This window comes from Apium graveolens, chromosome 10 (assembly GCF_009905375.1).
Source record: "Apium graveolens cultivar Ventura chromosome 10, ASM990537v1, whole genome shotgun sequence".
In the NCBI taxonomy this organism is placed as follows: domain Eukaryota; kingdom Viridiplantae; phylum Streptophyta; class Magnoliopsida; order Apiales; family Apiaceae; genus Apium; species Apium graveolens.
The window spans coordinates 74,246,110-74,261,695 of NC_133656.1; the positions used below are offsets into that span (position 1 = coordinate 74,246,110).

The 15,586-nt window shown below is 37.5% G+C and overlaps 2 protein-coding genes across 2 annotated transcripts; one reads left to right on the plus strand and one right to left on the minus strand.

Moving 5' to 3' along the window:
* Positions 1–8,022: 8,022 nt before the first annotated feature.
* Positions 8,023–8,757, plus strand: LOC141690669 (secreted RxLR effector protein 161-like). The gene has a single exon (XM_074495447.1). The coding sequence runs from the start codon at positions 8,023–8,025 to the stop codon at positions 8,755–8,757; it is 735 nt and encodes a 244-aa protein (XP_074351548.1).
* Positions 8,758–9,922: 1,165 nt separating this feature from the next.
* Positions 9,923–12,201, minus strand: LOC141692667 (adenosylhomocysteinase-like). Its single transcript, XM_074497580.1, has 2 exons — positions 11,434–12,201; positions 9,923–10,902 (listed from the first exon to the last, which is right to left on the minus strand). Exons 1-2 carry the CDS (start codon positions 12,142–12,144, stop codon positions 10,156–10,158), a joined length of 1,458 nt encoding a protein of 485 aa, XP_074353681.1. The 5' UTR covers positions 12,145–12,201; the 3' UTR covers positions 9,923–10,155.
* Positions 12,202–15,586: the final 3,385 nt, after the last annotated feature.

Genomic DNA, 15,586 nt, shown 5'->3' on the forward strand with positions numbered 1-15,586 from the left:
AACCGATTATTGGTGATGTTTCTTCTAGAGTTCAAACCAGGAGAGCAACTCAAGAAGAATGTCTATGCAGCAGCTTTCTGTCAAAGGAAGAACCAAAGAAGGTAGAAGAAGCCTTGTAAGATCCTGATTGGAATTTAGCTATGCAGGAGGAGCTAAACCAATTTGAAAGGAATAAAGTATGGAAGCTGGTACCCAAGCCTAAAGGAAAAAATCCAATAGACACCAAATGGGTATTCAGAAACAAGATGGATGAAAATGGCATAGTATTAAGGAACGAAGCCAGATTGGTTGCTAAAGGCTATTGCCAGCAAGAAGGAATAGATTTTGATGAAACATTTGCTCCTGTTGCAAGACTTGAAGCCATCAGAATCTTCTTAGTCTATGCAGCCCATGCCAATTTCAAGGTCTATCAAATGGATGTCAAAAGTGCCTTTCTGAATGAAGATTTGGAGGAAGAATTATATGTTAGTCAACCTCCTGGCTTTGAAGATCCAAATTTTCCAGAATATGTCTATTATCTACTGAAAGCACTTTATGGACTGAAGCAAGCACCTAGAGCCTGGTATGACACTTTATCAAAGTTCCTTTTGGAAAATCACTTCACAAGAGGTACTATAGATTAAACTTTATTTTTCAGAAATGTTAATGGCTCTAGCATACTTGTTCAAATTTATGTAGAAGATATTATTTTTGGCTCTACAGATGAGAAACTTTGTAAAAAGTTTGCCAAACTGATACAAAGTAAGTATGAAATGAGTATGATGGGAGAACTAACTTACTTTCTTGGTTTACAAGTTAAGCAACTTAGTGATGGAATATTCATTAGTCAAACTAAATATATTTTTGATCTTTTAAAGAAGTTTGATCTAATGGATTGCACATCTGCAAAAACTCCCATGGCCACTGCAACTAAGTTTGAACTAAACACTACTGAAAAGTCTGTGGATATTTCAAGCTATAGAGTCATGGTTTGCTCACTTCTGTACTTAATAGCTAGTAGGCCAGATATAATGTTTGCTACATGTTTATGTGCTAGATTTCAGGCTGATCCTAGAGAGTCTCACTTGATAGCTATTAAGAGAATTTTCAGATATCTCAAGGGAACACCAAAACTTGGCATTTGGTATCCTAGAGATTCTGGTTTTGATCTAACTGGTTATTCAGATGCAGACTATGCAGGTTGCAGAATTGACAGAAAAAGCACAACATGAACTTGTCAATTTCTAGGAAACAAGCTTGTGTCCTGGTTCAGTAAAAAGCAAAATTCAGTTTCTACTTCTACAGCTGAAGCTGAATATATTGCTGCTGGCAGTTGCTGTGCACAGATTTTATGGATGAAAAATCAATTGCTAGACTATGGTTTGCAAGTTGAAAGGATTCCTATTTTCTGTGATAACACAAGTGCAATTGCCATCACTGAAAATCCAGTGCAACATTCAAGGACAAAGCACATAGACATCAAGTACCATTTCATAAGGGAACATGTAATGAATGGTACTGTAGAGTTACATTTTGTTCCAAGTGAGAAGCAACTTGCAGATATTTTTACCAAGCCACTGGATGAATTCACCTTTTCTAGGTTGGTAAGTGAGTTAGGTATGCTTAATTATTCTTGAATTTATCTGAGTTATTTTGCAAGTTGAAATGTAGCCAAAAATTTAACTGATTTTTAGTCATGAGTGAAATTTTGGCTAAGTCAAAATTTGCATCTCGACGGATGACTATTATCCATCGAGTTGAGTCATCCGTCGATATACTATGTGCAAATAAAAATCAATTACTTTTCTGGAATCTTTTAAAACTCGACGGATAACAGTTTATCCTCATCCGTCGAATTGTCTAAATCTTAACCGTTAATTCCCTGAACATTATCCATCGAGTATACTTACAGTTTGTAAGTATTACACGACGGATAATGGGTGGAATTTTTACAGTTTATTTTTAAACGGCTATTTTAGGCAATTTCTATTGGGCAATTTACTTTTCTTTATTATTTCCATCCGTTGTTTTTGAGGAAGTATAAAACCTTATTTCATTCCAATTATTTTCTTTTATCATTCTCAAATTCAATTGCTTTTATTTTATTCTCTCTCAAGCAAATATCTTCTTTCTCTTCAAAGCTTTCATTCTCTAACAATGGCACCTGTAGTAAAGATCATGTCTCAGACTGGGTTCATTTATGAGAAGAACAACTTCACTGCTTTGGTCAATAAGGGTATTCAGCAATCAGAAGACTATCACAAGATGATGGACTTCGTGAAGAACTGCAAGTTAAGTTATGCCATGCTTGAATCACCCACAATTTACTGTGAAGTTGTTAAAGAGATGTGGACCACTGCAATCTACAACTCTACTGACAAAACCATCACTCTAACTATCAAAGGTAATGAGTTATGTATCAATAGTGATGTGATAAAAGCATGTTTCAAAATTCCTGATGATAATGTAACTTCACCACACACTGACACTGATATTATCAATATGCTTAATTCCTTGCATTATGCACTTCCTACTACTAAGCTAAGTGAGATTAGAAGATTAGGTCTTAGGAAGGAATGGAGTTTCATGTGTGATGTTGTGACTAAAGTTTTCTCTGAAAAAGTCAGTAATTTTGATTTTGTGAACATTTCCATGCTTAACATGCTATACATGCTAGTTACAGATAAATTTTACAATTTCAGTGACCTTATCTTGTATGAGTTAGGTTTTAAACTAGGTGAGTTAGCCAAAAGGGGAAAGAATATATATTATGCTAGATTTTCATGGTATTGGCTAACCATCTTTGTCAAGAGATTGTACTTGAGAACTCAAACAACAAATTAGCTTGTTGGGTTCAAGAGAGAAGAATCATTGCAGATTTGAACAGAGCAAACTATCATAGGGATGTGCCAATGTTCTACTTTCCAGTAATGCAGACACCTCAGGTAAGTGAGGTAAGTTTATCCATACCCTCAACTATTCCAATATCCTCAATTTCTTTGAGTTCAGGAGTAGCTATGGCAACTGTGACAATGACCAAACAGTTGCCTACCAAAGCTGTCAAATCAACTACAATTTCTAAATCCAAGTCAAAGAAAACCCCCTCTGCTATCTCTCAAAAGGTACCAGTTGAAAAATCTACCAAAGCCAAAGAGGGGAGTGTGAAGGAGGGTCAGTTAGGTGAGGGAAGGGGTGAACATCAAAGAAACCCCAAAGATAAGGTTGGAGAGTTGAGTGAATCCCAGCCTAGCCACACTGCAGTTTCCCAACAAACTGCAGTGCTTAAAAAGGACAAAAGCTCACTTCTAGCTGCATCCTCCCAAAAGGATGTGGCTATTGAACAAAGCTCTCAGCCAAGAGCACATGCCAAAAGGGTTAGGGACACAAGCTCACCCCAAACTTACACAAGAAAGAAGAAATCCAAAACAACTGGGGATGCACAGGGCAGACACACAGTGCAAACTGGTGCTAAAGACACAGTCCCTGCACTTTCTCAAATTCAGATTGATGTGGCTCCAATAAATGTGGAGTCACAGCCAAAATCTCTTATAATAGAAGCCTCTGAAATACCATACTCACCAACAAACTCTCTGGAAGTGGATATGATAAACACTTCAATTCCTGATTCCCCTTCTTTAACTCTGTTGGGGAAGCCAAAATCTAGTGCAAGTGAGCATCATCTTTTAGATGATTTGTTGGCTCACTTGCCAATTCTTTCAGATACTATTGTGACATCTGTGCCTCAAATAACTTCAATCAACACAGAGTCAACAATAGTTTCTCTTCCCACCTCATTCATTTCTACTCTCTCGATGGATATTGCTCATCCGTCGAGTAGTGATTGTATCCCGACGGATAAGCTTAACAGCAGTTATCCGTCGGATAGCTTTACCACTCACCCGATGGATATCACTTATCCGTCGAGTGTCTCTGCACAACTTCAAACTTCAATTATTTCTAGTGCAGAAGATTTAGTGGTAATACAGTCACTCTTAGGACTGAGAGAGGAGAGTGCTTTGAGTGAGAGGCTGGGTTGCTCCCAGGCAAAAGGAGAGGAAAATAGTGAATCTCGGCAATCCATTTATTCAGGATTGGCAAAAGTGAGTGAGAGGAGTCCCACCTTAGTAGGTGAAGGTGAGGGTGTGAGGGGGGGGGGGAGCCAGGGTGAGACCCTGATGCAATAAAAGAGAGATTATGAGAGAAAGGAAGGTATAGGAGAAATAAGGGTGGATTCAGCCATTGCTAGTGAGTCAATGATTTTGGATGATGCTGAAAAGGGAAGACAATTTCAGCAATATTACAAAGCTGAAATTGATAACATTTCCTTGGATGCTGACACTTTTACTCATCCTGTGTCAGCCTATCAATTGTTGGCTGCTCAGGGAAATGTGGAGGCAGAACAGACTTTGAATTTAGTACACACCTCAGAATCTCTTCAAAGAGATAAAGCTGATGTCAATAGGATGCCTTCTCAAGCTGGTGAGCCATCTGAAGAATTTGGAGTAAATTCTAATGATGATGACTCTGTTTTTTTGGATGGAAGCATGAACTTAGGGGGAGATGAAGGCCCAAGTTCTGTTTTAAATTTACCTGGATGGGTATGGACAAAGGAATTTATACCAGGACAATTTGATGTGTCTTTGGTCAAGCAAGTGGTGGCTATTCAAAAGGCCCTTCAGGAGACTTCAGATGCTGGTACCAAGGCTATTCTTCAAGCTCACCTCGACTCTCTACATCTCATGAAGATCCAGTACTTAAGACAGAATATGAGTGTGGATGAACTAAAAAGAGATATAGCCGACTTGAAGACATACAATTCTGAGAAGCTGGATTCAGTAATGCAATATGGTACCATGCAAGATCTACTACTGAGATTAAGGAGAGAATCAGATTCTGAAAAGAAGCTAGCCAAGCTGGAAAACAGAGTTCAAGTTATTAAGAATTCAGTGGCTATCCTTCTTCAAAATCAACAGACTCAGAAAAATCTTCTTATGCAACTGGCTAAAGCACAAGGCCTAACTCCTCAACTTGATGATAACAAAAAGGGGGAGAGAGAATCAAGTAAGGGGGAGAAAGGACCAACTGAGGGGGAGAAACTTCAAGTACAAATTAGCAAAGTAATTATACCTTCAATTACAATCTCCAAGCCAACAGTTGCATATGGTATAGATCTAATTAATGCAGCAGCAGTAAATTTGAAAGTTACTGAAAAAGGAAAGTTGAGTTTGATCAACTGGAATAGGATTGATGAGGAGATACAGAAAAAGTTTGAACTAGTCAAGGAGACAGTTCAGTCAGCCATCCATCACTCTCATGTCAAGCCAATCACTGTGAATGAGATGAGCATGAACTATCTGGAAAAAAGGACAATCTTCCTGCATCAAGTCTAAAAAGGCTGAAACAATTCTTAAACCAAGGGCAAATTATCCAAAATCATCTTGGAAGAACCCTATGGACACTGTGTATGAGACACCCAAGCCTGATGAAAAGAAGCTTTTGTCAAGATCTATTGTCTTCTATAAAGATCCAGCTGATTCAGCTTCAAAAAGGAGAATTCTAAGATATTCAGAAATGGAAAGGAAATTTGTGTGGTAGCTGGACATCCACAATTTGCTCAAGCAAAGAAAGAAGAAAAAGCCAGATTAAAGCAGGAAAAGAGGTAAGCTGCTCTAGAAGCAAAGAAGTCTAAACAAAAGAAAGAACAGATTGCTATCTTGGCCAAGCTACAGGCTGTGAATTCTTCTCAACAAATTCCCTCTCAACCATCTGAAGCTGCTGAATCAAAGAAGAAGATTAAAGAACAGAAGAAATCCCCAAGAAAGAAAGAATTGGCTAGAAGAACAAAAAGGAAACTGGATGTTGTTGACAAGGAATTGGAAGATCAATTTCCTAAGGAATCCACTCAAGCTACAACTCAAGCATCAAAGCCCTCTGTGGTATTTGAAGACATAAGGGTGGTGGATCCCTACAGGAACATACATGGTGAACCTATTGTGCCAAAGGATGAGCCAATAGAGTGGGATAACATACCACTTCCTGACTTCAACTTACCAATTCTTAGCAAGCCAAAAAGGACAAAGTCAAGGGCAGTCAAGAAAGTGAAGCTGTCACCTCTCAAATCCAAGTCAGTAGTTAAAGCTCAACCCAAGGTCAACAGGGGAGACTACTTGTACTTGTGTGACATCAAAGAATTTTCAGATCTAAACCTTTATCTGGATGAAGTAAGGGCAATTGATGCATACAGAAACCTACCTGAAAGGTTGGTGTTCAAGTACAAAGGAGGAAGGGAGATTCAGTGGCCACTTCACAGGATTCTTCAAGAAAGCCAAGCTGTGCTGATTAAAGTCTATTCATCCTTCAAGAAAAACTTTAGGTTCAATGTAACTGCAAGAAGACTAGTATTGAAGAAGATTGAAGAGCTGAGGAGTGTTAGAGCTAAAGATGAACTCCCAAAGACTCTAATCATCCCATACACAGGGAGAAGAGTGCATCTAAGGCTCTACTGGCTGATGGAATTTATGGATGACAAGGGTGTGAGATGATTCTTCAGATTAGAAGACCAACTGAGTATCTCTAGCAATGAGACTCTCTTGGAAATGCAAGAAAAGCTAGATCTCTCAGAATCTGATGAACTAGAATTCCACAGGCAGCTCCAGAATCAAATTGAAGAAAATAACAGAAAGCTTGGAAGAAGATCCAGACCATCAAGAAACTAGAAAAATCTGCTCAGGCTAGAGGAGCATCTTGAATTGACTGTGAGCCAAACCTTGCACATTTTAATTAATTGAAGCACTTTTAGTTTATCTACTTCTCTTTAAAGATATATGTTAAGGATGTTTTGTTATCATCAAGTATCTCTTAATTTATGGCTACAATTCCAGTAGACATAAATTGGGGGAGATTGTTGTGCATATGTTGTGTACTTGATGATTTCATAAACAAAACATCTAAGTAGATTTTACTTAGTGAAATTATGTAGCACTCGACGGATAAGAATTATAGTCCCGACGGATAACTCATTATAGTCCCGACGGATGATTAACTTATTATCCATCGAGTGAGTAGCTTATGTAATAATAAGTTTGTAGCACAATTATGTATGCACCTTTGTATAGAATATGTAGTAGCATATAAGTCATGTTGACTTTAACTAGATATGCAGAATAGGTTGATTAATTGTACATAATTGATGTCTTGTAATTCCGCATAAGTGATATAGAGTCAAGTGTCAAAATAGCTACCGACAGATGATTAACAAAGCCATCGACGGATGATCAAATGACTATCAACGGATGTTTAATATAGCAATCGACGGATGATCAATTAAATCATCAACGGATATTCTGAAAGTCGACGGATGATCATATGAAGAATTCAAACAGCAGTTAAACAATGAAAGCTGACACACAGCCGTCAAGATGTATACAAACACACTGTGGAAGCCCATTAACTGGGTAATAGAGGACGAAAAGCAGCAAAACTTAAGACTGTTAGATTTTATATTTGTTCAGTCTTTTTGACTTTGTAATCTTGGTATTATATAAACCAAGAGAGTAGCAAATAGAAAAATAACTGAGATAGCTGAGAAACACAAAAACAGAGAAATCTTTGTAAGCATAATCTTTAGCATTTCCTGTATTCTCAGCAGTTCCATTTGTAAGCAGCTGTGAGCATTTCTGCACACAGAGTCCTCTCGATATTATATATATATATATATATATATATCTGGTGGAATTGTTTAAATCCACCAGAAAGTTTTTAAAGACTCTTGTTTTTAATTACTTATATTTTGATTCATTTAAGTTTACATTCCGCATTGTGCTAATCAAAACAAATATATCTATAATCGAGTTGAACATTTTTATTTCAAGAAAAAGGTTCAAGAATTCCATTCAACCCCCCTTCTGTAATTCTTGCTACATTGTTAAGGGACTAACAAAAAGTGAAGCAAGGGGTGATTGCATCGAACTTCAACGGACTACATATGCGAAAAAACTACTAGAAAGGGTTGATATGCAAGAGTGCAACCCAGTAAAATTTTCGATGGAACCCAAACTGATGATTACGAAGGATGAAGGAGGAATTGCAGTGAATTCTACCAAGTATAAAAGTCTGGTCGGGGAACTCCGCTATTTAGTCCATACTCAACCGGATATAGCATTTCCAGTTGACATGGTGCGTCGATTTATGGACGGGCCTACTGTAAAGCATTTAACAATTGTCAAAAGGATCTTGCGATACATTAAAGGTACGTTAAGCTTTGGACTGATTTATTCACGGGATAGCAGAAACAATTTTTTAACTGGGTATTCCGATAGTGATCTGGTTGGACATGTGGACGACAAGAAAAGCAATGGTGGGATGGTATTTTATTTGAATGAAAGTGTGATAACATGGGTCTCCCAAAATCAAAAATGTGTTGTTTTGTCCTCATGTGAGGCTGAGTTTATGGCGGCGACGACAGTATCGTGTCAAGGAATATGGTTACGAAAACTACTTGGAGAAATAACTAACTGTTATGTTGGACATGTTGTTCTGTACATTGATAACAAGTCAGCAATTGACTTAGCAAAAAACCCGGTGTTCCATGGAAGGTCTAAACATATTGATATACGCTATCACTTCATCAGGGAGTGTGTGCAGCGTGGCAAGATCATTATAAAGCACATAAGAACTGATGAGCAGCGTGCAGACTCACTTACGAAGGCATTACCTATTGCCAAATTCGAAAGAATGAGGCGACTATTGGGAGTTAAAGACCTGAGCAAACTGGTTTAGATTAAGGGGAGCTTGTTGGATTTAATCTAAACGATTTTCTTTATTTACAACGTTTATTTGTTTGAAAATAAGACAGCTGTGTAGGAAGACTTAGTCTGCACCGTGTAGCCTGATTTACAGGAATTATAACAGTAATTGCAAATCAATGGAGTAAGGGTGTGTTTGGTCTGCAACAGCAGCTTTTCGCTGAAAAGCAGTTAAAAAACTGTTTGGTAAAATTTAAAAGCTGCTTTTCTGAAAAGTGCTTTTGGCTTAAAAGCTGCTGTTAGAGAAAACAAGTCCCCCATACTTTTAGAAAAAGCTGTTTTTCAGCTGTTGCGGGAAGCAGATGCTGATTTCACCATCAAACCTTACCAAAAGCATCATTATTTTTAATTTTTTGCATCAAAACATATACGTATCAAAAAAATTACCAAATAGTCATCTGATTTTTACAACAGCACTTTTTCCAGCAGCACTTTTTTTAACAGCACAACAATTTTTAACAGTAATCCCAAACAGAGCCTAAGTCTAGGAAGTAGTTATGTCGTTCATTTTGTTTTTCCTTGTACTTATATATTGCTTATGCTCTTCTGAATAAATCAACCAGTTTCAGAGTTTCTGTTTCTCTCTTCTACATCGCATACAGTATATATATATATAGATAGATAGATAGATAGGGTTGCATGTCACTTTTCTAGAGTGATAGCTTCTTACAATCTAGGTAATACTCCTGCTGACTTAATTCTTACCACCCAGCTAATAGTTATTTTACATACTATGCTGTGGCATTTGTTGACCTGACCAGGGAGAGTTTGAATTCTAACACAGCTCTACTTCTGTTTTCTTGGAAGGTTAGCAAATTTGCTCAGTTCCTGTTCATGGTCATTTGTAAGAAGATCCAGAAATCGAGTGGCTCATGAATTAGCAGCTTGGGCTATTCGGGAGAAGAAATCTTGTTCGTTTCACAGGGAACTCCCACATGTAGTTGAACAAGCTGTAGTTTCTGATATAGTTTCTAGTTAGTGTTGCTGTATTTGTTTTTCTGGTGATAAAAAAAAAAACTCCCATCTACTATTTCTATAATTTTTCTTCATTTCTCACAACAATTACAAACAGCAGAGTAAACTCCTTAATCTGAACTTTTGTTTTTAAAATTAACCTAGTAGCAAAGAGTATTCTGAGCTTATGATAAGAAAACAATATTGGTAAAATCTCAACACGAGTATAGAAAAACTGTCTTAACACCGCCACCCAGAAACAGTGCCTTATTTAACCCAGTATGCCAGCAAAAACCGGTACATTGATCCCTTCTTCCAAACCCTCGGAACAACACTACTTAAATAAAACTACATATCTTAACATAATATCAAAGTAACTCAAAAAACAAATCTCACCGTACAGAGATTTTGTATTTTCTTAGTACCTATAGTGAGCAGGTTTGTAAGGACCTTCAACTGGGACACTAATGTAGTCAGCCTGGTCTTTGCTGAGCTTCGTGAGCTTAGCACCGAGCTTTTCAAGGTGGAGTGCTGCAACCTTCTCGTCAAGGTGCTTAGGCAAGACATAGACCTTTTTCTCATATTTACCACTACCCCTCTCCTTCCATAGCTCGAGTTGTGCAATAACTTGGTTAGTGAAGGAGCACGACATCACAAAACTGGGGTGACCGGTAGCACACCCTAAGTTCATTAGCCGACCCTCAGCCAGGACAATGATGCCTGTTTTTGTATCAGGGAATACCCATCTGTCTGTTTGTGGCTTTATTGTAATTCTTTTAACACCTGGATACGTCTCAAGGCCATGCATGTCGATTTCATTGTCAAAGTGACCAATGTTGCAAACAATGGCGTTGTTCTTCATCTTCCTCATGTCATCAACCATGATGATATCCTTGTTACCTGTAGTGGTGACGAAGATATCAGCTTCGGACAGAACATCTGGGAGTGTTAAAACCTGAAGACCTTCCATTGTAGCTTGCAGAGCACAGATCGGATCAATTTCAGTCACGATCACTCGAGCACCAGCTTGCTTTAAAGCAGCAGCACATCCCTTTCCGACATCACCATAACCTGCAACAACTGCAACTTTTCCTGCAATCATAACATCTGTGGCTCTCATCAAACCATCAGGGAGCGAGTGGCGGCATCCATACAAATTATCAAACTGCTCAACACCAAATCACCATAATAGTCAATTTACTCGATCCCATAATAAATTAACAATGATCCATAATTAGTTACCTACATATGTTTTAAAGACTTTCTAGACTACTCAGACCCATGGCAAAAAAACACCCATGGAATACTACTCAGACCCGTAGAAACTTCAATAATTCGCAATGTTTAGACTTTCTTTAATTTTGATAAACCGTCATCGAATTTTTAATGGTTTAAAATTCCTGATTTAATATCTGTAGACTTTTAACATAAAATAAATCCCATAGACTCGAATTTACATGTTTCATCCTGAAAGCAGTATACTTCTTCCATACAGTTTCGTTCATTCAACCCCAATATAGAAGTACAATATATGATAATGTAAAACCATCAGGAATATACAGAGAAAATTATTAGCTAGTTATAACTCTAGTTCTCTGTTTTCACGAACTAGTGCATAGTTATATCTATCTACAGTTCTGCCATTCTCATATATGATATACCTTAAACAAACTTATGGAAGAATGTTTTTAATTACCTTGCTTTTTGTGACAGAGTCATTCACATTAATAGCAGGAAACAAAAGGGTTCCATTTAGCTGCATCTGGTACAATCTCTTCACTCCAGTAGTAGTCTCTTCAGAAACTCCTACCAATCTGTCCTTCATTTTATGATACTTTTTAGGGTCATTTTTCAGTCCATCTCGGATAATCGTCAAAACAATCTGAAACTCAGCATTATCAGTAGAATTCGGATCAGGTAAAGCTCCAGATTTCTCAAACTCCTCCTCAGCCTTCACGCCCTCATGAATCAATAATGTTGTGTCACCACCATCATCGACAACCAAATCAGGGCCCCCATCTGGACCCCAATCAAGAGCCCTCTCGGTACACCACCAGTACTCCTGAAGGGTCTCACCTTTCCATGCAAACACTGCAGCACTATCACGTGCAATAGCAGCCGCAGCATGATCCTGCGTGGAAAAAATGTTGCATGAACACCATCTGACTTCGGCCCCTAAGGCCGTCAGAGTCTGAATTAAGACCCCGGTCTGGATGGTCATGTGAAGGGAGCCAGTGATCCTGACTCCCTTAAATGGTTGTGTAGGGCCAAACTCAGTTCTGCAGGACATGAGTCCTGGCATCTCAACTTCGGATAGCTCGAGTTCGAGCTTCCCGAAGTCTGCCAGGGACATGTCCTTAACCTTATATTCACGGCCAGACGCAGTTTTTTCAACTGACAACGACATTCTGAAAGGGATTATACAGAGAGAGAACTAGAGGAGGGGATATAAATAGTTAGAAAGAGGTAAAACTAAGGGTGTAATTATGTGTAAGGGGAATGATTGGCGGATCTAGTAAATAGTAAAAGTCTTGTTAATCAACTAAATAGGAGGGATCAGTTCCTCAAATTCATGCAATGTTAAGTATATATCATTTCTAGATCAGTACCTGCTTTGTGTACTTTAGTTTCTGGTATGTATTTGGAGTCCTATAATTATGGATTACCAAGGATTAGCCCTATAACTAAGCAAGCATTTGAAGATTTGATCCCTTCTTTACTATACTTTTAGAATATTTATATATATGGAATTTGAGTAAAAGTAACATGGCAAATTCATCAAGCAAATAATAATAACAACATTTTGATATTATATGGTACCAAACGCTGTAGAAGTCTAGTTTCGTGACTTTTGTCCATTTTAACTTTCTTGTGCTTGGCAGAATCCGGAGCTGAAAAAAATATTAGATAAATCATCAAATTTATTATTTTTTTTTAAATTTATTACGATTTTACTATTTTCTGAATTTACTTACAAAAATACGGAATCAAACAAACATACAACTAGTTAAATCGAGTTTTTTTGTTGCATTTAAGGTTGCACTAAGTTGCATGGAGTTGCAGAAACTCGTCGTCGAACGTTGCATTTAGTTTAATCGAACCGCAGAAAATCATAATTTTGTAAAAAAAATATTAAAAAAATTTACAAATAAAAAGGTATTTTTGCAAATTTTTTAAGAAAATGACAGTATTTCTGTAAAAATATTTTTGAGTTTGAATATTTTTCAAAAAAGCTCAAAAATTTATATTATTCAAAAGTCTAAACAGTGTACCTCTTTCCAGATTTTTAATATTATTATAAGTGAAAAAATTTAATTTTCAATTATTAACTGGTCAATTTGATCATAAACAAGGTCAAACGCTAAGGCTGATTTTTGGATGGAAAAACTATTATATATTAAAGAAAAGTTATTAAAGAAAAGTTATATTAAAGAAAAGTTATGCTGTATGAAGAGCAATCATTTCATGGTAAACTATATATTATGTAAAACTATTACGAACAAAATATTACGAATCATATTATTTTACTAATAATATTTCATAAAGATTAATATTATGTTAAAAATGTTAAAAATAATTTATGATCAGCTAGCAGAAAATATATGTTATGTAAATTAAACATGTTTTATATTATAATATATTTTGCAATTTACTCTTTGCGAAATGTTTAGAATTTCCTAATTTTATATTTGATCTCCTCAGATCATAGTAAGGTTTTTCAAATTGTCTCCAATTTTCCTTTTTTTGTTTTCAAAAAATGTGGCATGTTATATATCCTTTCATTTATGTAAAGTATATGATAAGTAATAAAAATAACCCGAATTGCGTAATAAATAGCGTATTAATTAGGCCTGAAAATGGAACCCGGTTAATAAAATGAGATAATTAATATAGCATTAATTGTAATTTAAAGGTTCAGAGACGAAGGATTTATTATTAAATTTGTAGGTCCTAAATCAGCCCAGATTATAGCTGAGAAAACAAGTTTAAATCATATTCAAACTCTTAAAAGAGTAGTTCTCAAATCATACAAGAAAGCAAATTCCTACTTTCTAGAACTCCAAAATCCATTCTAACTATAAGACTTGTACACCAAGTATCATAACCCTAATCTAACTCAAGGCTTCCCACGCCTATATTAGGGACCTCACTCCCACAGATCAGAACTACGTTTTTGACTAGATTTTTATCATACTACAAGGTACTAAGTATCTTATGAAGACAGGTTGAGTCATGAAATACGAGCGCAGTCAAATAGAGTCTTGAGCTCACGAACCCTAGCATTAAATACACCGTAGTTTTTTATCCATAATATTTGGCATCGTCTGTGGAAAAAAGATATCAAATATGGTAAATACACGAAACAGAAACAAAGTTCCTGAAGAAATATCGGTTGGGACTACCCAAGAAATCTCACCTGCCATTGAGATTTCCCCTCACTTAACCTATTGTCAAGGTACAACGAATCCTTTAATTCCCGAATCTGGATCTCAGCCACCCCCAATTTTAGGGGCGAACCCTCAAAACTCGAATCTGAGCGTTCCATTGGGGACACAATCCGCGGTTTTTGAGATGTCGACCATAGTACATCACATGCCTATAAACCCCACCTATGGGATGCCATTGTACTATGAAACTGGAGGAAGTAGGACACCCCCACCGCCTCAACCACAACCGTGGAATGACCCTAACTATATTAAAGGTATGCGACCAACCAATAATGAACGAGATGTATCCGGACCCTACACAACTGAAGAGAGTGGAAAGTCAATCAATGAGGATACCCATCACATGAGAGATGTAAGGATAAAGAACCCACTGGAGACAGGGACCTTGATCCCGTTGGGGGAAGGCATCCCGAATATCGAGACATTCAGGGAATGGCATCCTAGACCTTTTTTGAAGAAAGGATACGTGCTCATGTAGTAGAAATCCTAAGGCTTTAGAGGGATATGGACAATAGTCAGGCTAGACAGCCATCGAGAATCAACCGAGCTAGAGGAACTTCTCAAGTCATCGACTTACAGGAGACTCTCGAGGAAAAAATTGATGGATATCCCTCGGGGAAAACCGTTTGAGTTGCTCCCCCTCCGAGACCTAGACGATCCAACCCCGCCTTTCACGACAAAGATCATGAACATCCATATCACAAGGAAGTTCAAGATGCCCACAATACAGGCCTATGATGGGACTGGGGATCTAGAGAATCATGTCAGGACTTTCTCTAATGCAGTGTTGTTACAGCCTTTGAATGACACAGTCAAATGTCGATCTTTCTCTCAAACCTTATCAGGAATGGCCCAAAGGTGGTACAACCGCTTGCCCCCAAATTTCCCCCAAATTCGATTGGATTCTTCAGAGATTTAAGTCAAGCTATCATCAAGCAGTTCATTAGCGGGAAGGTGCACGGAAAAAGCTCAGCTTCCCTCGTTAGTATTGTGCAAGGAGCAAGGGAATCTCTTAGGGACTACATGAATCGTTTCACAACAGAGGCCTTGAAAGTCCCAAATCTTGATGATAAGGTAGCTATGATCGGATTACATCAAGGAACCAAGAACGAGTTCTTCAAAATCTCTTTGGCCAAGCGGCCACCAGAGAATATGTAACTGCTCCAAAGTAGAGCAGGAAAGCATATCCAAAGTTGTAGAAAGCATGAAGAAGATAGTGGTAAGCAATGAGCCCACTGGTGGAAAGAAGCGGATGACGGACCAAGAATAAAATACAAAGGACAAGTATCCTCGGGTTAGCAGACACTGATTCATCACCGAAGAAAGGGAGACCCAGATAAAAGTTCATCGAGTATGCAAGACTAGATGCTTCTAGGAGTCAAATCTTGATAGAAATTAAGA

What these genes read in the sequence shown, in the direction of transcription:
- LOC141692667 (XM_074497580.1), bottom strand. Translation starts at nt 12,144, where the DNA reads ATGTCGTTGTCAGTTGAAAAAACTGCGTCTGGCCGTGAATATAAGGTT. An exon ending in ACTCTGTCACAAAAAGCAAG is followed by an intron (nt 10,903 to 11,433) that starts GTAATTAAAAAC and finishes GGTGTTGAGCAG; the next exon opens with TTTGATAATTTGTATGGATG.
- LOC141690669 (XM_074495447.1), top strand. Translation starts at nt 8,023, where the DNA reads ATGGAACCCAAACTGATGATTACGAAGGATGAAGGAGGAATTGCAGTG.